This window comes from Cnephaeus nilssonii, assembly GCF_951640355.1.
Source record: "Cnephaeus nilssonii genome assembly, contig: SUPER_24_unloc_1, whole genome shotgun sequence".
NCBI classification, from domain to species: Eukaryota; Metazoa; Chordata; class Mammalia; order Chiroptera; family Vespertilionidae; genus Cnephaeus; species Cnephaeus nilssonii.
In genome coordinates, this window is record NW_027645571.1 from 250,446 (window position 1) to 269,845 (window position 19,400).

The window sequence follows — 19,400 nt, forward strand, 5'->3', positions numbered from 1 at the left end:
GAGCCTCCGCGGTCCACCGGAAGCCCCGCCGAGCCTCTGCGGTCCACCGGAAGCCCCGCCGAGCCTCTGCGGTCCACCGGAAGCCCCGCCCCTGGGCGGGGCCAGAGCGCCTCTCGGAGGAAACAACCGAAGTCCCGCCCCCGCGGCGGAGCGCGCCTGCCATGGCGGAGCCCCCGGGCGCAGGCCCCGCCGCCCTGCGCTTGGCTGCCGCTGCCTGCTGGAGAGTCGTGCGCGGACGCCACGTGGAATATTTCCCGCGAGTGTTGGAGTTTCTGCGGACCCTGCGCGCTGCTGCTCCTGGCTTGGTTCGCTACCGCCACCACGAGCGCCTGTGTATGGGCCTGAAGGCCAAGGTGTTAGAGCCACTGGGACCGGGAACGCGCCGAGGGGAAGGGGCGGGGTGCAAGGATCAGACTGGGGGAAAAAAGCCGCTTGTGGGGTGGGAGCGGCTGCGAAAGGGAAGCCTGCTCCGAAGTGGGAATTCTGAGCTCAGCCGCCTTTCCAGGTGGTGGTGGAGCTGATCCTTCAGGGCCGGCGTTGGGCCCAAGTCCTGAATGCCTTGTATCTCCACTTTCCAGTGTCTGGACCTGCTGTCGTGCGGGACCCCAAAGCTGTGAGTAATCCCTGGAACAGTCCCCACCCACGGTTAATCCTTGGTGCCCCTAATTTGTCTGCCTTCTTTGCCTTCCACAGACAGAGCAGGATCTGAAGATCATCTCAGAGGCACAGGAAGCCTTTCACCGGCAGGTAAAGCTGCTGGCAGAGGCCCCTGAGGATTTGGATTGGAAGTTGCTGGTGAGACTAACTAATTTTGGAAGCTGTGATGTGGCTTTCTTTTCTAGTCCTTTTCTGACCAGCTTTTTTTCTGTCTGCAGGAACTTGAACAAGAGTATGGGGAGCCCTTTCTGGCTGCTATGGAAAAGCTGTTTTTTGAATACTTGTGTCGGCTGGAAAAAGCACTGCCTACCCCACAGACACAGCAGGTTTTCCTAGGGCAAAGCACAGAGGGCAGAGAGTGGGGTGGTTGGATCCAGGACTGTGGTCTTCATGCTCTCTCCTTGCCCACAGCTTCAGGATGTGCTGAGCTGGATGCAGCCTGGGATGTCTGTCACGTCTTCCTTTGCTTTGAGCCAATATAGTGTGGACATGGGGTGGCCACTTCCAGGTACCAGGACCATCTGGAAAAATTAGGAATTTGGGGGTGGAATATGTAGCCTGAGATCTTTTGAGACAGCCAACCCATTAGAAGGATTACATGGGCTTGAGACCCAAGAAACCCAAGGATTACATGGGCTTGAGACCCCCAAATTCCTGATTTTCCCAGACTGAGTTTATGTGTTACTGTCTGTTCTCTTTATAAGGAACATTCTTTTCTTTTTAGAGTGCTCTGTTACTAACCCAATGAACATGTCAGAGCCCATGGAGCCCAGTCCTCCGCAGCAACCAAGACCAGCACGCCATCAACCTGCGCCAAAAACCAGCCCCGCCCCACCCCTTCCTCAGGGACCAGCCTCAAGAAAGCACCCAGAACCTCTGGCTGCCCACCACTTCAATCTGGCCCCTCTGGGCCAGTGAAGAACCCAGGCCCCATGGGCATCCAGGAGGGTAGGCCATGCGGAGCCCCCCACAGTCATGCTGTTCCCCTTTCAGAATCTGAGTTCACCCACCCAGGTCATCTGTCAACCCAGAACAGGAAAGAACAAGGGACACGCATAGCAGTTCCAGCAGGAGATGGAGGCACAGAAGCAGCCTCCATTGGGAAGTCCAGGAGTCCGTCCCAGACCCTGGGCGGAAGGACTGTGAAGGAGAACCCAGGTGACGTGTCCGCCTCGGAGCAGAAGGAGTGAGTGGAACCGTTGCTTCTGCCTACTAGCAGCACATTCCTTGCCTTCTTTCCCTTCATCCTATCTTCTTTGCTTGTTCCCACCCCAGGAATTTCTGGGACTGCTCCATGGAGCCTCTGAGATTGTATACTGAGTCAGGACTGGATCAGACAGCCTCCTCTCTTGGGACTCTTGAGGGCCTGTGTTCATCTAGAAGAGTACTTTGATTCTGGTTTCCTTCTTGCAGTGTGTTCTCCATCTCTGTGCAGCCCTGTCATTACCAGAGGGGACTTGGTTTTGGACTCTGATGAGGAAGAAAATGGCCAGAGTGGAGGAATGGTGAGTAGGGAGCAACAGAAAGCTGGGGAAAGAACGGGATGGGGCAGAACAACACAGAAACCCATGCTCCCTGAATATAGAGGGCTTGGGATGTTTCAGATGACAGGATCTCCCTGCTCCCTTCTCGGCAGGAGTCTCTGGAAAACTATGAGAAGACAACGTTTGACACCCTAACCCCCACCTTCTGTGAATACCTCCCCTCTTATAGTCCCAGTGCTGTGTCTGCCCCTTCCCATGACCATATAGACCCTCTGATAGGACCAAAATGCCATCTCATCTTGCCTGTCTCCTTCCTCCTCACTTCTACAGGCCAAAGTGGAAGCCCACCCTTGGGCTGCTTGACTCTATGGCCCCAAATTACTTTGTGATGCTTGATCATTAAACTTTGGGTTTGTTAAAACACTGTGTTGGTATGAGGGAGGGGGATGAAGGCTGCTATAAGGTCAGTGTAAGTCATTCCCTAGAAACATGACTGGACTCTCCAGGGTTAAAAGAATCCCTTTGCCCTTTACTTCCCTTGGAAAGTGTTCAGGTGTATCAGAAAAATTACCATGGCTGAGAACCTGGTCGAGAAATTTCCTTTTGCTATTCTGAAAATATCTATATGTCCTGATGCCAGAATCTATACTCTGTAAATTTTCATACTGCCAGGTCATCGGGAGGCGGGCGGGTGGGGTGGTAGCACTTGAATGGAGATGCTTCATGGGAGAAGTACTCCCTGTCCTTGACTCCACTGGGTCAGTGCAATCTCCACTTTTCCTGAAAAGCCCGGGTAGTAGAGGGCGACCATGTGCCTCAGGGGACATGCCAAGTAGGGGGAGACCTTTTCCCAGAGGAGCAGGTGAGCTGGGAGGTGGTGACAGGACCCCCCCTTTCCTCCACAACCTCCAGAGGGGCAGCTGTGGGGTCAGTGCCCGTGAACGTCCTGAGATCCTGGGCGGGAGGGAAGTCCCTCCATCAGGGACAATGAGATGTGCAAGCACGTGTCCTCCAGGCGGACTTGGCTCCCCCTGGTTGGAAGCGGAGCCGGGGATTTCCGCCCGGGAGCTCAGCACTGGGGACAGAGACTTAGTGGCTCTCATGTTATTTCTTGAACGGCCCCAGGAGGACAGCAGAGGATCATGTTTGCACAGGAATTGGCTGAGCACAGTCCTGAGTTATAGGGTAGTAAGTCTACAGATCTGTAGACATGTACACTATAATCAGTAACTTACTTGAAGGACATCATATATATGTTATACATGTTTTATTCTGGGGTATTATTTGAAATAAACCGTGCATATGTAACTAGAAGTTTTTAACTAGGCACTGATACATGAGTATATCCTATATCATCCTATAAAATAAAAGGCTAACATGCAAATTGTCCCCACTGGCAGGAGTTAGACCGACCTGGAGTTAGATGTGCAATGACCACCAGGGGGCAGCGAAGAACATGGTGGGCATCAGCGACAAGGCACTGGCAGTGGGCAGCAGTGTAGGCACTGCCAGCCCGATGGGCCTTGCTCGATGAGAGCAGGACTGGTGGGATGGTGGAACAGGTGAGCGGGCGGCACCAGGCCAAGGTGGGTGCGAGTGGGGGCCCTAAATGCCCTGCGAGTTGCCCCACAGATGGGCCCTGATCGCCGGTCAGGCCTAGGGACCCTACCTGTGGACAAATTTCATGCACTGAGCCTCTAGTACACATATAAACATCTTTATTGGTATCTATATTTATCTCCATACATACAAACACCAGTGTCTGGCGAAAAATGGCACTGACACATATATTAGCTAGATATTGTGTTATTTTTTGTTTTATGTTTTGCTTGTTTGTTTTGTTAATTCTCACCTGAGGGTATTTTTCCCATAATTTATAGAGAGAGTGGATGGGAGGGGGAGAAAGAAAGAGAAATATGGATGTGAGAGAGACACATTGACTGGTTGCCTCCTGCCATTTGCCCCGACCAGGACCAGGGATCACTGGTTTAACGTTTTTTGTTTGTTTTGTTGTTTGTGGTGTTGGTGGTGGGGTAGGGTGTGCGTGTGTGCCTGTTAAAGCTCAGATTCTGGGGTTTCACAGTAAATTTACTGAATTTTAACACGAACTAAGGAAATACTTGTGCACACTCTCACCTTTGAGAATCACAGCTTTATGGTAATAGTCTGCTATAAATTTTATGCAGAACGTAAAAACAAACCTGCAATTATTCCCGGATTCCTACCAAAAGAGCCCTAACCTGAGCCCCACCCAGCCCCAAGCACTTGGCCTCACCTCTGTTCCCCAACTGACTAGGGCCCCCCGCCCCCCAGCAATTGGTCCAGCCCTCCTGCTTTCCCAAACACGCCCCGCCCACAGCCCTGGTCCAGCCTATCCTGTTGCCTGCCACCCCCAAATATCCGGGATCAGGTCTAGTTCCGCCCCGTAGCACTTGGTCCCGCCCACGGCCCTGGTCCAGCCTATCCCTGTTGTCTGCCACTCCCCGAATCTCTAGGATCTGGTCTATTCCCGGCTCCAGCACTTGGTCCCGCCCACGGCCCTGGTCCAGCCTCTCTGCGTTGTCGGACACACAAACACATTCCCCCCCCCCCCCACCCATTCACTCTTCCAGCCTATCGGCGTTGCCTGCCACCCCCAAATATCCGGGATCAGGTCTAGTTCCGCCCCGTACCACTTGATCCCGCCTATAGCCCTGGTCCAGCCTATCCGCATTGTCCGACACGCAGTTGGTCCCGCCCAATCGACATTTCCAGCCTATCGACGCTGTCCGACTACCACGGATATCCGGGCTCTGATCTAGTCCCGCCTCCAGCACTTGGTCTCGCCCAAATCTCTTATACAGCCTATCCGCGTTTTCATCCACCACCGAATATCCTGGTCCTGATCTAGTCCCACCTCCTACACTTGGTCCCGCCCATTACGCTGGTATAGCCTATCCTCATTCTTCGACACCCATTTGGTCCAGCCAATAGGCGCTGACGAACAACCCCGGACATCCGGGCTCTGACCTAATCCCGCCTCCAGCACGAGGTCCCACCCACAGTCCTGGTCCAGCCTATCAGCGTTGTCCGGCACCTCAGATATCTGGACTCCAGTATAGCCACGCCCGAGAACTTGGTCCCGCCTCTCCGCGTTCCCAAATACTCTTTCTTCCGGGTCCCGCTATAGCCCCGCCCCTGGCCCGCTGAGTGACGGCTTCCGTAAGGGATCCCTAAGGTCGCTGCTTAAAGTGTAGTTTCACACACTGACCGCGCGTTGGCGTTGACATTGTAAGCGACACACAGTACTTAGATTTTGATCACTTGGTAGGCGAACGTCATCTTACAAAATATTGCTTCCCGTACTTGTCCCCTCGGCCCGCCCATTCCCACCAAGCCCGCTAATCAGGGCCTGGTAAAGAAACCGGAAGTCGACACGACAGCCCGCGGGTGGGGGGGGGCCTTCGCCGGGCTGCACTGAGTCTGCGCGTGCCGCCCCCTGCGTCATTCGGCCGCGCCCAGGTTCTGCGCTTCCGCTTGGCGCGGTCCCTGGTACGAGCGGGCGGTTGCCGGGACTGGAGTTTGTCCCGGGCTCCTTGCCCTCGGGACTCCCCATGGAGGAGACGGCGCGCCCGGCTGCAGCCCCGGATGCTTGCACCTCCCACTGGACGGCGACGGAGGCGCTGGCCGCGCGAGCGCAGGGGAGGTCGGCCCCCTCGGCCTGAGTGAGGTGAGCGGCGGTGACCCGAGGGGAAGCCGCGCCGTCGGCCTGCCCACGGGGTGAGGCCGCCACTCGGAGACGGGGCGGGCGGGCACTCCGTGGCTCCTGCCTGCCCTGGGACGCCGCGCCGGCCTGTTCTGGGTGGAAGCGGGTGTTTCCTCGCACCCGGCCTCGAGGAATCTCCCCGGGACGGGGCGCCGGGAGGGGCACGGACACCTGGCGTGGGCGCGCGTCCCTCCGGTCCCTCAAGGAGTCGCCTTGGGCGGGGAGCGGTGGCGGGGGTTCTCGCTGCTGCCGAGACACAGCCGGAGTCGTCGGCTGACGCGTTTGCGACGAGGCTGTCGGAATCGCCGAAGTTGGTTATAAAGTCACCGCATCCCCTTTCCCGCTCCGCACGGAACTCGAGAGACGCAGAGTCTTGTGTTTGTTTAGCCTCTTCACTCGCTTTTCCAGTTCGACTAATACAAAGCTGCTTTTACTTCTGTTTCTCGAAATCCTCTACATGCCATGTGCCCAGGTAGTCCTTTTTTTTAGGAGTAAGAGGAAAAATGAGAGACTAAAGGTTTGTTTCGTGGAGGCGAGGAACCAGATTTTTTTAAATTTCTTTATTGATTTAGGTATTACATATGTTTCCTTATTCCCCCATTACCCCCCCCCCCCCAAAGAAAAACCTCCACTCATGCCCTCACCTTCCCTGTTGTCTGTGTCCACTGGTTAGGCTTATATGCATGCATACAAGTCCTTTGGTTGATCTCTTCCCCCTTACCCCACCCGAGGAACCAGATTTTTTACCCTTAGGAACTGGTCAGACTTTTTTTCCTAGTTCCGTGTTTTCTTCTTTCCTGGCCGGAGCCAGTCTGCCAGGGTTTAAAAGTTCAAATGGCAATAAAGGGTATGTATTACTTGCTAGGCAATGAGAGCGGAGTCGTCTCTACCGCTTCGGCCTTTTTTTTAAAATCTTTTCATAAGAGAGAGCATAGTAAACCTGTACGTGAGTTAAAACCTTAATTTATAGCGAACCTTGCCCAGTTAGGGTTGGAGACTTAGGGTAGGCTCTGCAGTGTTGACAAGTGCTCCTTTTAAAAACAATTAGCCAGATGAGAGGTTGGACAACTCAGAACTGTGGACACGGAGCTGACGTGTGGACGGAGAACTCTGCAGTGTCCCCTGGCGCGGGCGGCGTGGAAGTGGAGTCTCGTTGACACGTGGGGTCCGAGTGGGGCTGTGGGCTTTCTTTGGGGTCCTCTGCATGCGCCTTCACCTCTGGGAGGGCTGGTTTCTTTGGCGGTAAGGTGAGGGGTAATGATATTATCTTCTCATTATCGAATGGAAATAATGTGTATCGGTCCAGGGAACAGTGCCCCCGAAGGTGTTCAGTCACGGTGGCTCTTGCTATTCGGCAGAAGCCACGAGGTAAGAGAATGGCAGGCGTTTTTAGGGTACGTGTATTGCACAAGAGTTCCCAGCTGTGGGTCCCTGCCCACTCAGTCAGTGTCGGCCACAGTGGCCCTCTTCTTATTTGTTTGTTAACCCTCCCCGAGGATATTGTTCCCATTGGTTTTTAGAAGGAGTGGAAGGGGCTGAGAGAGAGAGGGAGGGTGCCGGGTTCAAGCCTGCCGCCCAGGTTCGTGGCCTTGACTGGGAACCGAACCTGAGACCCCTCCGTGTGCAGGAGGGTGCTCTAACCACTGAGCAACCGCCCGGGCTCCATGGCCTTCCTTTTATATGGAGCTGCCTGCCTGCCCAGGGCCCAGTGCCTTTGCGCTTGCTTCTCTCTCAGCGCTGTTTTCCGTCTCTGTCCAACTTGGCTCAGTGTTACCACCTACTTCACTGGGCCTCCTAGTCCACATCCTTAAGGTACAAACCTCCAAGCCAGCTCCCCGGTGCCCTTCACAGAAGCTTGACTTCTCAGCATAGCGTTTGCCACATGAACCACAGGGACGGCTGCGGGTGCGGTGGGTATGGGGATAGGGGCCTTCACCCCAGTCCTGAGCGGAATGATGGGCAGGTCATCTCTGGCTTAGGAACCTGGTTGAAGTGGAACTTAGCAAGTATTTTTGTTGCGCTGTCTTTAAACCTGCCCCCCGTAGCTGATCCTCAGAATAAAAACGCCTGTCTGCTCAAGTCGCAATCCTCATCACAAAATAATGTCAGCTCTGCCTTCTCCCCACACCCAACCCCCCACCCACATAGACCAGATGAGAAATTACTATAAGCTGATATCCATGTGGGTTTCTGAGAAGAAAATGTAGGGGTGAGAAATTTTTGAGTTTGTTTATATAGACTATCCCAAAGGACACGTTTGTGAAATTAGTAAATGTGTTTATGAACTAGTTGTGTATTTATGCCTGACTTTTATTTTGTAGAATTTTTTTTTTCTTGGAAGCTTAGTTTTGTCACTGTGGACAGTCAGTTAAGATTGGAAACATTTTAAAAATATGAAACCAGAGTTTATAAAATCAATGTAGATATTTTTTAAGGTCCACTCTCTTAGCCACTTACTAATGTACAGGACAGCATTGTTAAATATAGTCCCCATGCTGTACATCACACCCCCAGGACTGACTTATAACTGGGAGTTTGTAACTTTGGCCCCTTCGCCCATCCCACCACCCCCTAGTCCCCTACTGGTACCCCCACTTTGTTCTCTGGTCCCATGAGTTTGGCAGCTGGAGGGAAGCCTGGGTCCTGGTTGCCAGAGGGAAGCCGGTGCGGGCAGCGGGGAGGAAGGAGGGCCTACGAACGTCATGCATCGGCCTCTAGTGGCTTTATTTTACGGTGCCATCGTCTCAGCACCGAGCGCATTGCTTTGATCGTGGTGAACAACAGGGTGTCCTCTGTGAGAGGGAAGTGGGCTCCGTGTGGGTTGGGCATGTGCTGTCCTGATCATCCCATGAGGATCTCGTTTGGCCTCCTGCAGGTTTGAAAACCGCATCCTCGCCTGCAGCACCAGCATCGCAGTCCTGTGATCCATGTGACTCCCGACACCTCTTCCACAGCAAACGAGATGAGCCCGGGGCGAGGAAAGTATGACTTCTGCATCGGTCTGGGGCTGGCCATGAGCTCCAGCATCTTCATCGGAGGGAGCTTCATTCTGAAGAAGAAAGGCCTTCTGCGACTGGCCCGCAAAGGCTCCATGAGAGCAGGTAGGTCCTGCCCCGGGGCCTCTGCCGGGCGCCCGGGGGTGTGCTCAGGCTGGGCCTGCAGAGCCCGCCTCTTCCTCCCTCGTGAGTGTGGTCAACACCGGCAGCTGCAAGAGCTGTAAATGTTTATGGAGAATCAAACCAGCTTCTAAACAGGAAAATAAGCGAGAAAATGTCAAGAAGAGTAAAGTACTCCTGCGGTTATTACCAAACTGGGGACCAGTGGCCACTGGGCACTTGGCCCTTTCTCTAACCCTTGTGGTGTCTGCAGAGCAGGTGGGGTCTGAACCGGAGAGTCCTTCGAAGGCGGGGCTTCCTCTGTGACAGGAGAAACTGGGTTTTTACCTTGGGCTTTGTTCCTGATGAGTGGGCTTCCCTGGGTTGAAGAGTCCTCCGTCAGTGAACTTCTGAAGGGTGGGGGCGGGTGTCTCCCCAGTTCCTGCTGACAGGAGACCCTGGGGGACCCTGGTGTGGCAGGACCCCACTCTGGCCTGGGCACTCGTGACAGTTGCCAGGGTTGTGTGACATCTGGTCACGTTCTGCCTTCAGCCTCCGAGGCAGCTCTAAATCCGGTTCTGACCTCCGGTGACCTCCTTTGGCAGGAAAATACCACCTCCCCGTTTCCTGTGCCATCGCCATGGCTAGCCCTGAGCAGGCAGCTGACACTGAGTCTCTGCTGCAGTTCCGTGGGCAGAGGAGACAGACTGGCCTGTGCTGCTTGAGCAGGTTGCCCCTCACTCCTGGTCAGACCCAGGCGGGCACTCGCCCCGGGGAGACACTGTCGGTGCCTCGTTTGCACGTTTCCTGATGGCGGTGGCTTACCTGCCACTTGCTGATCGTGTTGCTTTGGTTGGGATGAAAGTTGGGTGAAAAGGCAGGAGGAGCGCAGCAGCAGCCCAGACTGAGCCGCGCTCGGCCTTTTCACGTCTGGGCAGTAAGGGACCTCCTTTCTCCAAGGTCACCGCTCAGATGTGGGGTGACCATTCCTAAATGACTGGTCTGCTGGCAGACTAACCCTTTAGAAGTTGGGCTACTTCTTACTGGCTCATTTTGTTTACTAAAGCTGCGTGAAGACAAGGAAGTATAAGATTGATTTAATCCCTTCACTCAACAAACCTAAACATTTTTAATATATTGATGACCCTCACATCCTCTTTTCTTGTATAATCTTAAATATGTTATCTAAGATATCCCTTTATAGACGATGGAACCTTTATTCAAAGCCGTAGTAATTAACATGAGATTTTAAAGTCTGTCGTTACTGATAGTTGTCATAAGTTTGTGGACATCTGATAATTTCCCAAGGAAGTAAAACGTCGTTTCATCCACAGGTCAAGGTGGCCATGCGTATCTTAAAGAGTGGCTGTGGTGGGCTGGACTGCTCTCAAGTATGTATGGAGACTGTTTCAAGGAAATGTTGTCGTTGTATACTGAATGTTTGCAGATACAGTTACAGTTTCATATTACTAGCAAATTTTAAAACTTTAACCTTTTGCACTCGGATGTCGAGTGTGACTCGACATGGTTAGCATCTGTAGCAGCTCTTTTTATACTCTTTGAATGTATCAATAATTTGAAATACAAAAAAAATCCAAATAAATAAGTTTGTATGAAAAGATACTCCAGTTTTTTATTCTACTGTCGCGCTTTGTAAAGTCTGGGGTATTTAAAAAATTAAATCCCGAGTAGAATAAAGGAATCGAGAAAAAAGCGAGTGCAAAGGGTTAAAGTCACTTAAAATATATATTTAGCCCTAGCTGGTTTTGCTCAGTGGATAGAGCATCTCAACTTGCAGACTGAAGGGTGGCGGGTTTGATTCCAATCAAGGGAATATGCCGGGTTGCAGGCTCGATCCCTAGTGTGGGACAAGCTGGAGGCAGCAGATCAATGTCTCTTATCATTGATGTTTCTATCTCTCTCTCCCTTTCCCTTCCTCTCTGAGATCAATAAAAATATGTTTAAAAATATACCCATACATATTTATACTAGAGGCCCGGTGCACGAAATTCTTGCACTGGGTGGGTGTCCCTCAGCCCAGCCTGCACCCTCTCACAGTGCGGGACTCCTCGCTCCAAAAGATTTTGTAAGACTCGGCCAAGGATATGTTTTTATTGGTTTTGTTTTATTTTATTTTTTATTTTTTGTTAATCCTCACCCAAGGATAGTTTTCCAATTTTTCTTTAGAGAGAGTAGGAGGGAGGAGTGAGAGAGAGAGAAACATCGCTATGAGAGAGAGACATTGATTGGTTGCCTCCCTCACACACCCCAGCTGGGCCAGGGATCCAGCTTGCAGCCCAGGTAAGTGGTAAGAGCCAGTGGGAACGACGTGAGAAGCACTGTCACTTCACGCTTAGTGTATGCAGGTGTGTGTAAGTGAATGCAGGTTCTCCATGGTGAGTAGCTGTGCTCCTGTCTGAGAGTTTTCTTTTGTTGTCCATCTCCAAGTGGGAGCCGGTGAGGTGGCCAACTTTGCCGCGTACGCCTTTGCCCCGGCCACCCTCGTGACTCCGCTGGGAGCGCTCAGCGTCCTAGTCAGGTAAGGACACTGCTGCACGGGAGAATAGCAGTCAGTGTGTTAGACCGGGATGTACTCAGTAGCGTCCGTGTGATTTACACGTAACCCTTGAGAACTGCTAAATGGCTGTCGTAATTTGCTTTAAAAGGTTATCTTCTGTGGATAGGCAAGGTGTCCATTTGTGGGGCAAAATGCTTTCATGCTTTGTCTCTGTGTGTTCAGAGCCAGCACTAGTTTGACTCTGATTTGAACTTGTTAAAATTCCAAGCTGCACTTGTCACTACGGTTATCATCTGACCCATGTGCACGTGGTGGGTGAGTAGGTTTCTATACCAATGATAGATGGTCATTGATGGGGCAGGAAAAGTGCCTCTGAGACTGGCCGGGTGCTTGCCTGGAAGGAGCAGTCCCAGACTCGTCGAACAGCTGACCCCACATGTGTAAGGAGGAAGCCTGGATTCTGGCTACTGTTCCCAAAGTTGATTGACAGGGATTTGTATCCTTCTCCCCCACCACCCACAAGATTTGTGTGTGTGTGCGCGTGTATGTGCATATACTGTATATGAAGATAGGGTGTATGTCTTTGACCCTTATTTTTGTGTATATGTTGCCATTATTATGTTTATACATTTATATTGTATTTGGATAAAACTAGCTATAAAGTATTTAAACTTGACAACAGGCAAATCATATAGAATTCAATGAACATCTAAGAAGGCTGCTTCCATGAGGAAGGACAGATTAAAGCTGAGTAAATATTAAGCATTGGCTTGAACATAGATTCTTGAGTAGGATATAAATTCTTACCTGGCTCCATTTATTGTAAGTTTCATATTGATTTCCGACAGCAGCCTAAAATGGTTGCTGTACCGGTGTAGTGTGTGGTGAAGCAGGTGTTTCCCTAGAAACTTCCATTTTATGGTTGGAGACATTTTCTATACCTTAACCGAAAGCCAGAATCTTTATAAACTTACCGTGTTTCAGTTCGAGTTCCGTTATTCGAAATCAGAATTGTGTTGATGTTTAAAAATGAGAAAAGTAGCCCATTATTCTAATCTTAGCCACCTTCCCCCGCTCCCCCCTTTTAGTGCCATTCTTTCTTCATACTTCCTCAATGAAAGGCTGAACCTTCACGGGAAGATTGGGTGCTTGCTGAGCATTCTGGGCTCCACAGTGATGGTCATTCACGCGCCAAAGGAAGAGGAGATCGAGACTTTAAACGAGATGTCACACAAGCTCGGGGATCCAGGTCAGAAAAAAACTAAAAGCTTCATTAGTCTTACTGCCTTTTCACTCTTTATTTTTTAAATTTTAATCCTAACTTTAAGCCGTGGCTGGTGGTTCAATGGTTAGAGCGTCGGCCCGCACATTGAGGGGTTGAGGGTTTAATTCCCGGTCGAGAGCACATACCTGAGTTGCAGGTTCAGTCTTTGGCCCGGGTCAGGGCGCCTGTGGGAAGCAACCAATTGATGCGTCTCTCACATCAGTGTCTCTTTCTCTCCCCTCCACCCTCCCTTCCACTCTAAATAAATCAATGGAAAAAATATACTCGGGTGAGGACTTAAAGGAAAAGTTACGTGTATACAAAGAGGCAGATTGTTCTGCATGGCTGGTTACTTCCTCGGCTGCAGGCATTATCTCTGACATCTCTTACTTGTATCTATCTGGTTTTCCTTAAGTGATGTGTTTACATTATCAGTACATAATTTTTATCCTCAGCTTAGACATACAACTTATCGATTACTTTTTCTTGGTTTTCATATTTAAGTGGAGTCTGTATACAACATTAGGTTAGTTTTGTGTGCACGGTAGCGTGATCTAACATGCACATACATGCCTTAGGGTGTGGTGGCCACACTGAGTTGAGTAACCGTCACTCGCAGACTTACCGCTTCCCTTCACCCTCCCCTCTGGCAACCAGTCCCTCTGGCGTGACTTTTCCTTTCTTGTTTTGAGTTTTCCCTGAGCAGATAGTGATCTCGTCTGCTTAGTTTTCTGTGAAAATGAGTCCATCCATCCGGGAATGCTCACTCAGGGGTCTGATTCTCTGTTGGTAATCTCAGACACTGAGTTCTTGCTGTTTCAGCTCTTGGGAACCTCTCCCAGAGCCTGCTGGCCTCACACTCAATGCTGTCTGGGGGTCACCCTGGTTTCCTTCATCAGCATCCGGGGTCCCTGTCACTCCTGCTTTTCCCTGGACCTCTTGTTCCCTGAATCGTGGGTTTGCCCCTCCTTCTGGTAAAGCCACTTTTGCAGGAGGCGCAGAGGCACAGAAGAGAGGGCCTTTTTGAATCCGCGCTCATATCCAGATGTCTCTCGTCTACCTTGTCTCCTCACTTGCTTGCCGACCAGCCAGACACAGTTGATCCTTTATCTTTGTTTTATATGTAATCAGTCATTTGACTTGGGGAACCTGTTAAGGTATCCTCTTGGCGCTCACTGTCTGAAATTTGCCTACATGTGGGTCAGTTTTTATCCATTGTGCTGGGTAGTTGGCGGTCTGTTTTGTTTTGTCTTTGTAGCACACAAAAATATTTATTTTGCAAGAGCCACACAAACAAAAAAAATTAATGTTGCCTAATGGGGAGGGAATAAGGAGAGGTTCTGGTGCTAAAAGAAAATAAACAACTAGATAACCATTCTTTAAAAGGAAGATTTAAAATCAGACCTTGAAAGAAGTCCAGGGGGCAGGAGTGTGTGAGCTGTGGGGTAGGAGCAGGTCTGACTGGAGCAGAGGGTATTTACAGCAGAGGGGGAAGTCAGGCTCGAGAGTGAAGGCGGGATGAGATGGTGAAGGTCTGCAAAGCCCGACAAAGGAACTGAAATCAGGCTGACGTGGGTGAGAGAGGCCTGGAAGGAACTGAGCCGGGAAGGCTGTGGTGAAGGTGCACTCAGGTCAGAGTTGGCGGAATCTGTTTCATCTTCTGACTGGAGTGTGATGAGTGCTGTTGCTGGGGCAGCAGCAGAAGCTGGTATTTTGTTTATTTGTTTTAAAATGTATTTTTATCGGTTTCAGAGAGGAAGGGAGAGGGAGCAAGAGAGAGAAACATCAATGATGAGAGAGAATCATGGATCGGCTGCCTCCTGCACGCCCCCTGTTGGGGATCGAGCCCGCAACCCAGGCACGTGTCCTTGACCAGAATCAACCCCGGGACCTTTCCGATCACAGGCCAACGTGCTCCACTGAGCCAAACCAGCTAGGGCAGAAGATGTTTTTATTGTAGGGCCACCCCTCGCCTTCCTATTGAGTTAATATTTTGTTTTGGCTTCTCAGTTTCCTTTTAGTGTTTAAACATTTGACTAAATATAACTTGTGTTGCCCGGCCGGTGTGCCTCAGCAGTTGAGTGTCGACCTATGAACCAGGAAGTCACTGGTTCAATTCCTGGTCCGGGCACATGCCTGGGTTGTGGGCTCAATCCCCAGTAGGGGGTGTGCAAGAGGCAGCCGATTGCTGACGTTTCTCTCTCCTTGATGTTTCTATCCCTCTCCCTTTCTCTCTAAAAAACAAAAATTAGTAAAGACATAAACATAACTTGTCTTTGCCTTCTCCAGGTTTTGTGGTCTTCGCAACACTTGTGGTCATTGTGTCCCTGATACTCATCTTCGTGGTGGGACCCCGCCATGGACAGACGAACATTCTCGTGTATATCACCATCTGCTCTGTGATCGGAGCGTTTTCGGTCTCCTGTGTGAAGGGCCTGGGCATAGCGATCAAGGAGCTGTTTGCTGGCCAGCCTGTGCTGCAGCACCCCCTGGCCTGGGCCCTGCTGCTGAGCCTCCTCGTCTGTGTGAGCACGCAGATCAACTACCTGAACAGGGCTCTGGACATATTCAACACCTCCCTCGTCACCCCCATCTACTACGTCTTCTTCACCACCTCCGTGCTGACCTGCTCGGCCATTCTCTTTAAGGAGTGGCAGGACATGCCTGTGGACGACGTCATCGGCACCTTGAGTGGCTTCTGCACCATCATTGTGGGGATATTCTTGTTGCACGCCTTTAAAGACGTCAGCTTTAGTCTTGCAAGCCTTCCCGTGTCTTTCCGAAAAGATGAAAAAGCGATGAATGGCAATCTCACCAATATGTATGAAGTTCTTAATAACGAAGAAAGTTTAACCTGTGGGATTGAACAGCACACTGGGGAGAATGTCTCCCGAAGAAATGGAAATCTGACAGCTTTTTAAGAAAGAAAGAATCAAAAGCTGATAATTGTTGTTATAAAGTGAACTTGAGAGTCAGAATGTGTCGGAAAAAAACAGTGTTCTCAAATAATGTTCTCTAGAGACAATCTTTTTTAAGGTTTCACTAATTTGGACCAAGAAATTACTTTTCTTATATTTAAATGATGGTAGCTCACTAAAATAACCTCAGTACCTGCCAATTTTTGTTAACATTGTATTGTTGTAGCGGTGTTAAAATTTTTCTTTCACCAAAATCTAAGTGCACTAATGATAGTTTAAGTCTGTAAAAATGCTTTATTTTTTTCATTGGGGATGAAAGTCCGACGCGTATACATTTGTTATCCCCACTTTCATCAGTCCCTGCCCGTCTTAGGTCATTTTTATTTTTAAAAAAGAACAAAGCCCGGCTGGTGTGGGTCACCGGTTCGATTCCCGGTCAGGGCACATGCCTAGGTTGCAGGTTCAATCCCCGGTCAGGGGGTATGCAGGAGGCAGCCGATTCGTGATTTGCTTTCATCATTGATGTTTCTATCTCTCCCTCTCCCTCTCAGAAATCAATAAAAACATTTTAAAAAAATAAATAAAGAACAAAGATATTATTCTTGGATTTACCTACAAAGTGACTCCTGTCTGAGGAATTAATTCTGAAATTAAGAAAAGAATCCTCTGAGTTACTGATGACAACTCGTTGACACAACACAGAGTAGTAGGTCACCCCACAGAGCACTTCTCCCCATGACTTGTCGCTGCACAGAGAGGGCCTTCCTGGATGGCACCTTTCCTGGTGAGAAGCCAGGCCACCTGCCTCTGTCCGGCTGCCCAGCGGGTTCCTCCTCCCGTTACTCTGATCCCTTCCTACCCGGACCATGACTACATCCGCTCTTGTACTTCCCAGTGAATTTTCATAAAGAGTCCTTGCCCTTTAGATCTTCTCACAACTCTGGGAAAGAAAGAAGACTAAGGTAATTTTTAAAATCTAGCTCATCTATACTAATAAAAAAGTAATATGCTAATTAGACTGGGAGACCTTCTGGACATCCTTCCGGACAAAGCCATGGTGGTGGGGCCGAGGCAGAGGTGGTTAGGCGCGATCAGGCTGGCAGGGGGGCAGGCGGGGAAGTTGGGGGCTATCAGGCCACCATGGGGGGCAGTTGGGAGTGAGCAGGCTGCAGGGGGGCAGTTGGGGGCTATCAGGCTGGCAGGGGGGAAGTTGGGGTGATCAGGCCAGCAGGGGGACAGTTAGGGGTGATCAGGCTGGCAGGCAGAGTGGTTAGGGGCAACAGGCAGGCAGGCAGGTGAGTGGTTAGGAGCCAGTGGTCCCAGATTGCGAGAGGGATGTCTGACTGCTGGTTTAGAGTCCAACATCCCCCAAGGAGTCCCAGATTGGAAAGGGTACAGGCCGGGATGAGGGACACCCCCCCATGCACAAATTTTGTGCACTGGGCCACTAGTGTTATAATAAAAAGACAAATTGAAACAAAGTTCTTTGTAAGTCTGAGTATTTAAGAACAAACTGAAAGATGTTTGTAAAATATGATTGCCTTCCAGTCATTGTACTTGGCTTATGAGTTCATTTAAAAAGCCCTGGCCAGTGTGGGTCAGTGGTTAGAGCGTCAGCCAGCACACAGGCGGGTCTTGGGTTCGATTTTCAGTCAAGGACACATACCTGGGTTGCAGGTCTGATCCCCATCCCCAGTCACCCTTGCAAGAGGCAAGTGATCATTGTATCTGTCACACGGAGATTTCTCTCTTCTTTAGTATGCTTGTCACGGTCAAAGGCATAAAGTGCGAAGACACGTTTTTGCAGGGCAAGGCTTGAAGTCGAGTTATTCTGATGATGGTCATTTCTAAGTGGATAAAAGAGGTTTGTACAAATTGTAGACCGGTTTGTTACATTTGTGAATGTTTTACGTTTGTAGGAAAAAAACCCAGTCGGGCTCCAGTCCCTTCCGCCACCTCATTTGTCTCTGTAGGACCTGAGTGGCTTTCATGACACTTCCTGTTGCCCCTGTCACGACAGGGCATCGCCAGTGGTTCCATGCTCTTCCCTCCACCATCAATACCGCTGCCTGCCGTCGAACCCCTTCCCCCCCCCCCCACGCCCGCGGGGTCTGCCGCCGGCCAGGGCCGAGCCCTGGGCGCTTACCCTTTCCCACGGACAAGCTGTTGTCCGCGCGTGGGCCCTCGCCCGCCAACGGCTCGCCCTGACGTTCTCGTCTCCTTTGAAGAAGCAGCAGCGCCTCTTAGGCCGGAGAAGGCTGTTCACCACCTCCAGGAGGAGGAGCCACTCGCCCGGCACCCCAGGGGAGCAGATCCCGATGCAGAGTCTCCATCGGGGTGAGGAGGTCCGCCTGCAGGTCCTCGGGGCCCAGGCCGCCACCTTGTCCCCAATCTCCAGGCGCCGGCCAGCCCCTCCCGAGGACCAGGAGCCCCCCGAGATGGAGAAGACGTACAACAGCGTCAGCAAGATCGACCAGATGTCCCGAATCCTGTTCCCGGTCGCCTTCATCATTTTCAACCTGTTTTACTGGTGGTTTTATTTGTAAGAAAGGAGATGTAGGGCTACCCGCCACCACCACCCCGCCAGTCAGCCTCCTCCCCGACCCCCCAAGCCGGCCTCCTCACCCCCAAACCCGAGAGCCATAGTTTCCGAGGAATGGTTCCCCAGAAGGGCTAATCTTAGAGGGACTTTCCATCCTAGGATACCATCTTTCAGGAAATTCTTGCATGTTTAATAATGCATACGAACGCTATTTGTTGCCTTGGTGTTTCTACACACAACGTCAGATGAATCGAAGATGTCACGTTGATACATGAGAAACGAAGATCTTTCTAGAAAAGCCAGAATGGCTCTGACATGCGTCGTGTCTGACACTGATTGTTCACAAGCAAGAGAAGTCTACTTTGTGCCTGTTCCAAGGGTGACCTGACAATGCAATGTTTTTATACGTCCAACGTCATTTCATACGAAATTTCCCAGCAAAGAGCTATTTTAGGACACTGCTCACGGTTGTGACTTGACCAAAATTCTTGCAAAAAAAAAAATCAAAGAGCACAGTTTTTTTTCCCGTTCCAAAGGAGACCGTGAGCATTTCTGTACAAAATGAATTGCCTTTGATAATTCTTACTATTCAAAAACTTGAAAAGTCGTGCATGACCTCCTTTAATCAATAGAATAGGCAAATATTTATTCAGGCAATTGAATACACATCCAGTATGTTAGATTCACAGAGAAACTATTGCCCCCAGGAGAAAAAAATTAACTGCTTAAAAAAATTAATTCTTTTTTGGGGGGAGTGTGAGGGGGAATACAAAGTCATGTTGACTGTGCACTGTCAATGAACAATCAATAAAATTTGAAAAGCAGAGGAAGTGGTCCTGGCTGGTGGCTCGGTTGGTGAGCGCGATGTCCCCATACACGAAGGTTTCTGGCTCCGTCTACCCGACTTCTCATGGAAAGTCATGACTCGGTTTCCGAACAGCCGCCAGGAATAGGGATGGCGTTTTCGTGCCCAGGTCCCGCTGTACTGTACTAGTAAGTGGTGTCTACTGGGTGTACTGGTTAAAAATGCAGATTAACCATGAATGGGTTAAAAATGCAAATTTTGTAGTAAGAAAAAAAACAAGATAATTTCCAGAGAAACATCAAAAGTGCTTTGTTCAAAGTAATGTCCATCTCGAGCTACACATTTCCCCCATCTTTCAGGTAACTGGTGGAT

At 50.5% G+C, this 19,400-nt stretch overlaps 1 protein-coding gene and 1 pseudogene across 2 annotated transcripts; both read left to right on the top strand.

The window, feature by feature from the left end:
• LOC307095103 (TERF1-interacting nuclear factor 2-like) lies at nucleotides 1-2,040 on the top strand (annotated as a pseudogene). Its single transcript, XR_013815236.1, has 6 exons — nucleotides 1-353; nucleotides 506-613; nucleotides 694-795; nucleotides 876-983; nucleotides 1,069-1,165; nucleotides 1,382-2,040. The product of XR_013815236.1 is annotated as a TERF1-interacting nuclear factor 2-like (transcript).
• A 3,583-nt stretch (nucleotides 2,041-5,623) lies between these two features.
• Nucleotides 5,624-16,273, top strand: NIPA2 (NIPA magnesium transporter 2). Its single transcript, XM_079800865.1, has 6 exons — nucleotides 5,624-5,850; nucleotides 8,762-8,987; nucleotides 10,316-10,372; nucleotides 11,430-11,520; nucleotides 12,588-12,748; nucleotides 15,053-16,273. Exons 2-6 carry the CDS (start codon nucleotides 8,849-8,851, stop codon nucleotides 15,682-15,684), a joined length of 1,080 nt encoding a protein of 359 aa, XP_079656991.1. The 5' UTR covers nucleotides 5,624-5,850; nucleotides 8,762-8,848; the 3' UTR covers nucleotides 15,685-16,273.
• The last annotated feature ends 3,127 nt before the right edge of the window (nucleotides 16,274-19,400 follow it).

What these genes read in the sequence shown, in the direction of transcription:
- NIPA2 (XM_079800865.1), top strand. Translation starts at nt 8,849, where the DNA reads ATGAGCCCGGGGCGAGGAAAGTATGACTTCTGCATCGGTCTGGGGCTG. An exon ending in GTGGGCTGGACTGCTCTCAA is followed by an intron (nt 10,373 to 11,429) that starts GTATGTATGGAG and finishes TCCATCTCCAAG; the next exon opens with TGGGAGCCGGTGAGGTGGCC. An exon ending in GCGCTCAGCGTCCTAGTCAG is followed by an intron (nt 11,521 to 12,587) that starts GTAAGGACACTG and finishes CCCCCCTTTTAG; the next exon opens with TGCCATTCTTTCTTCATACT.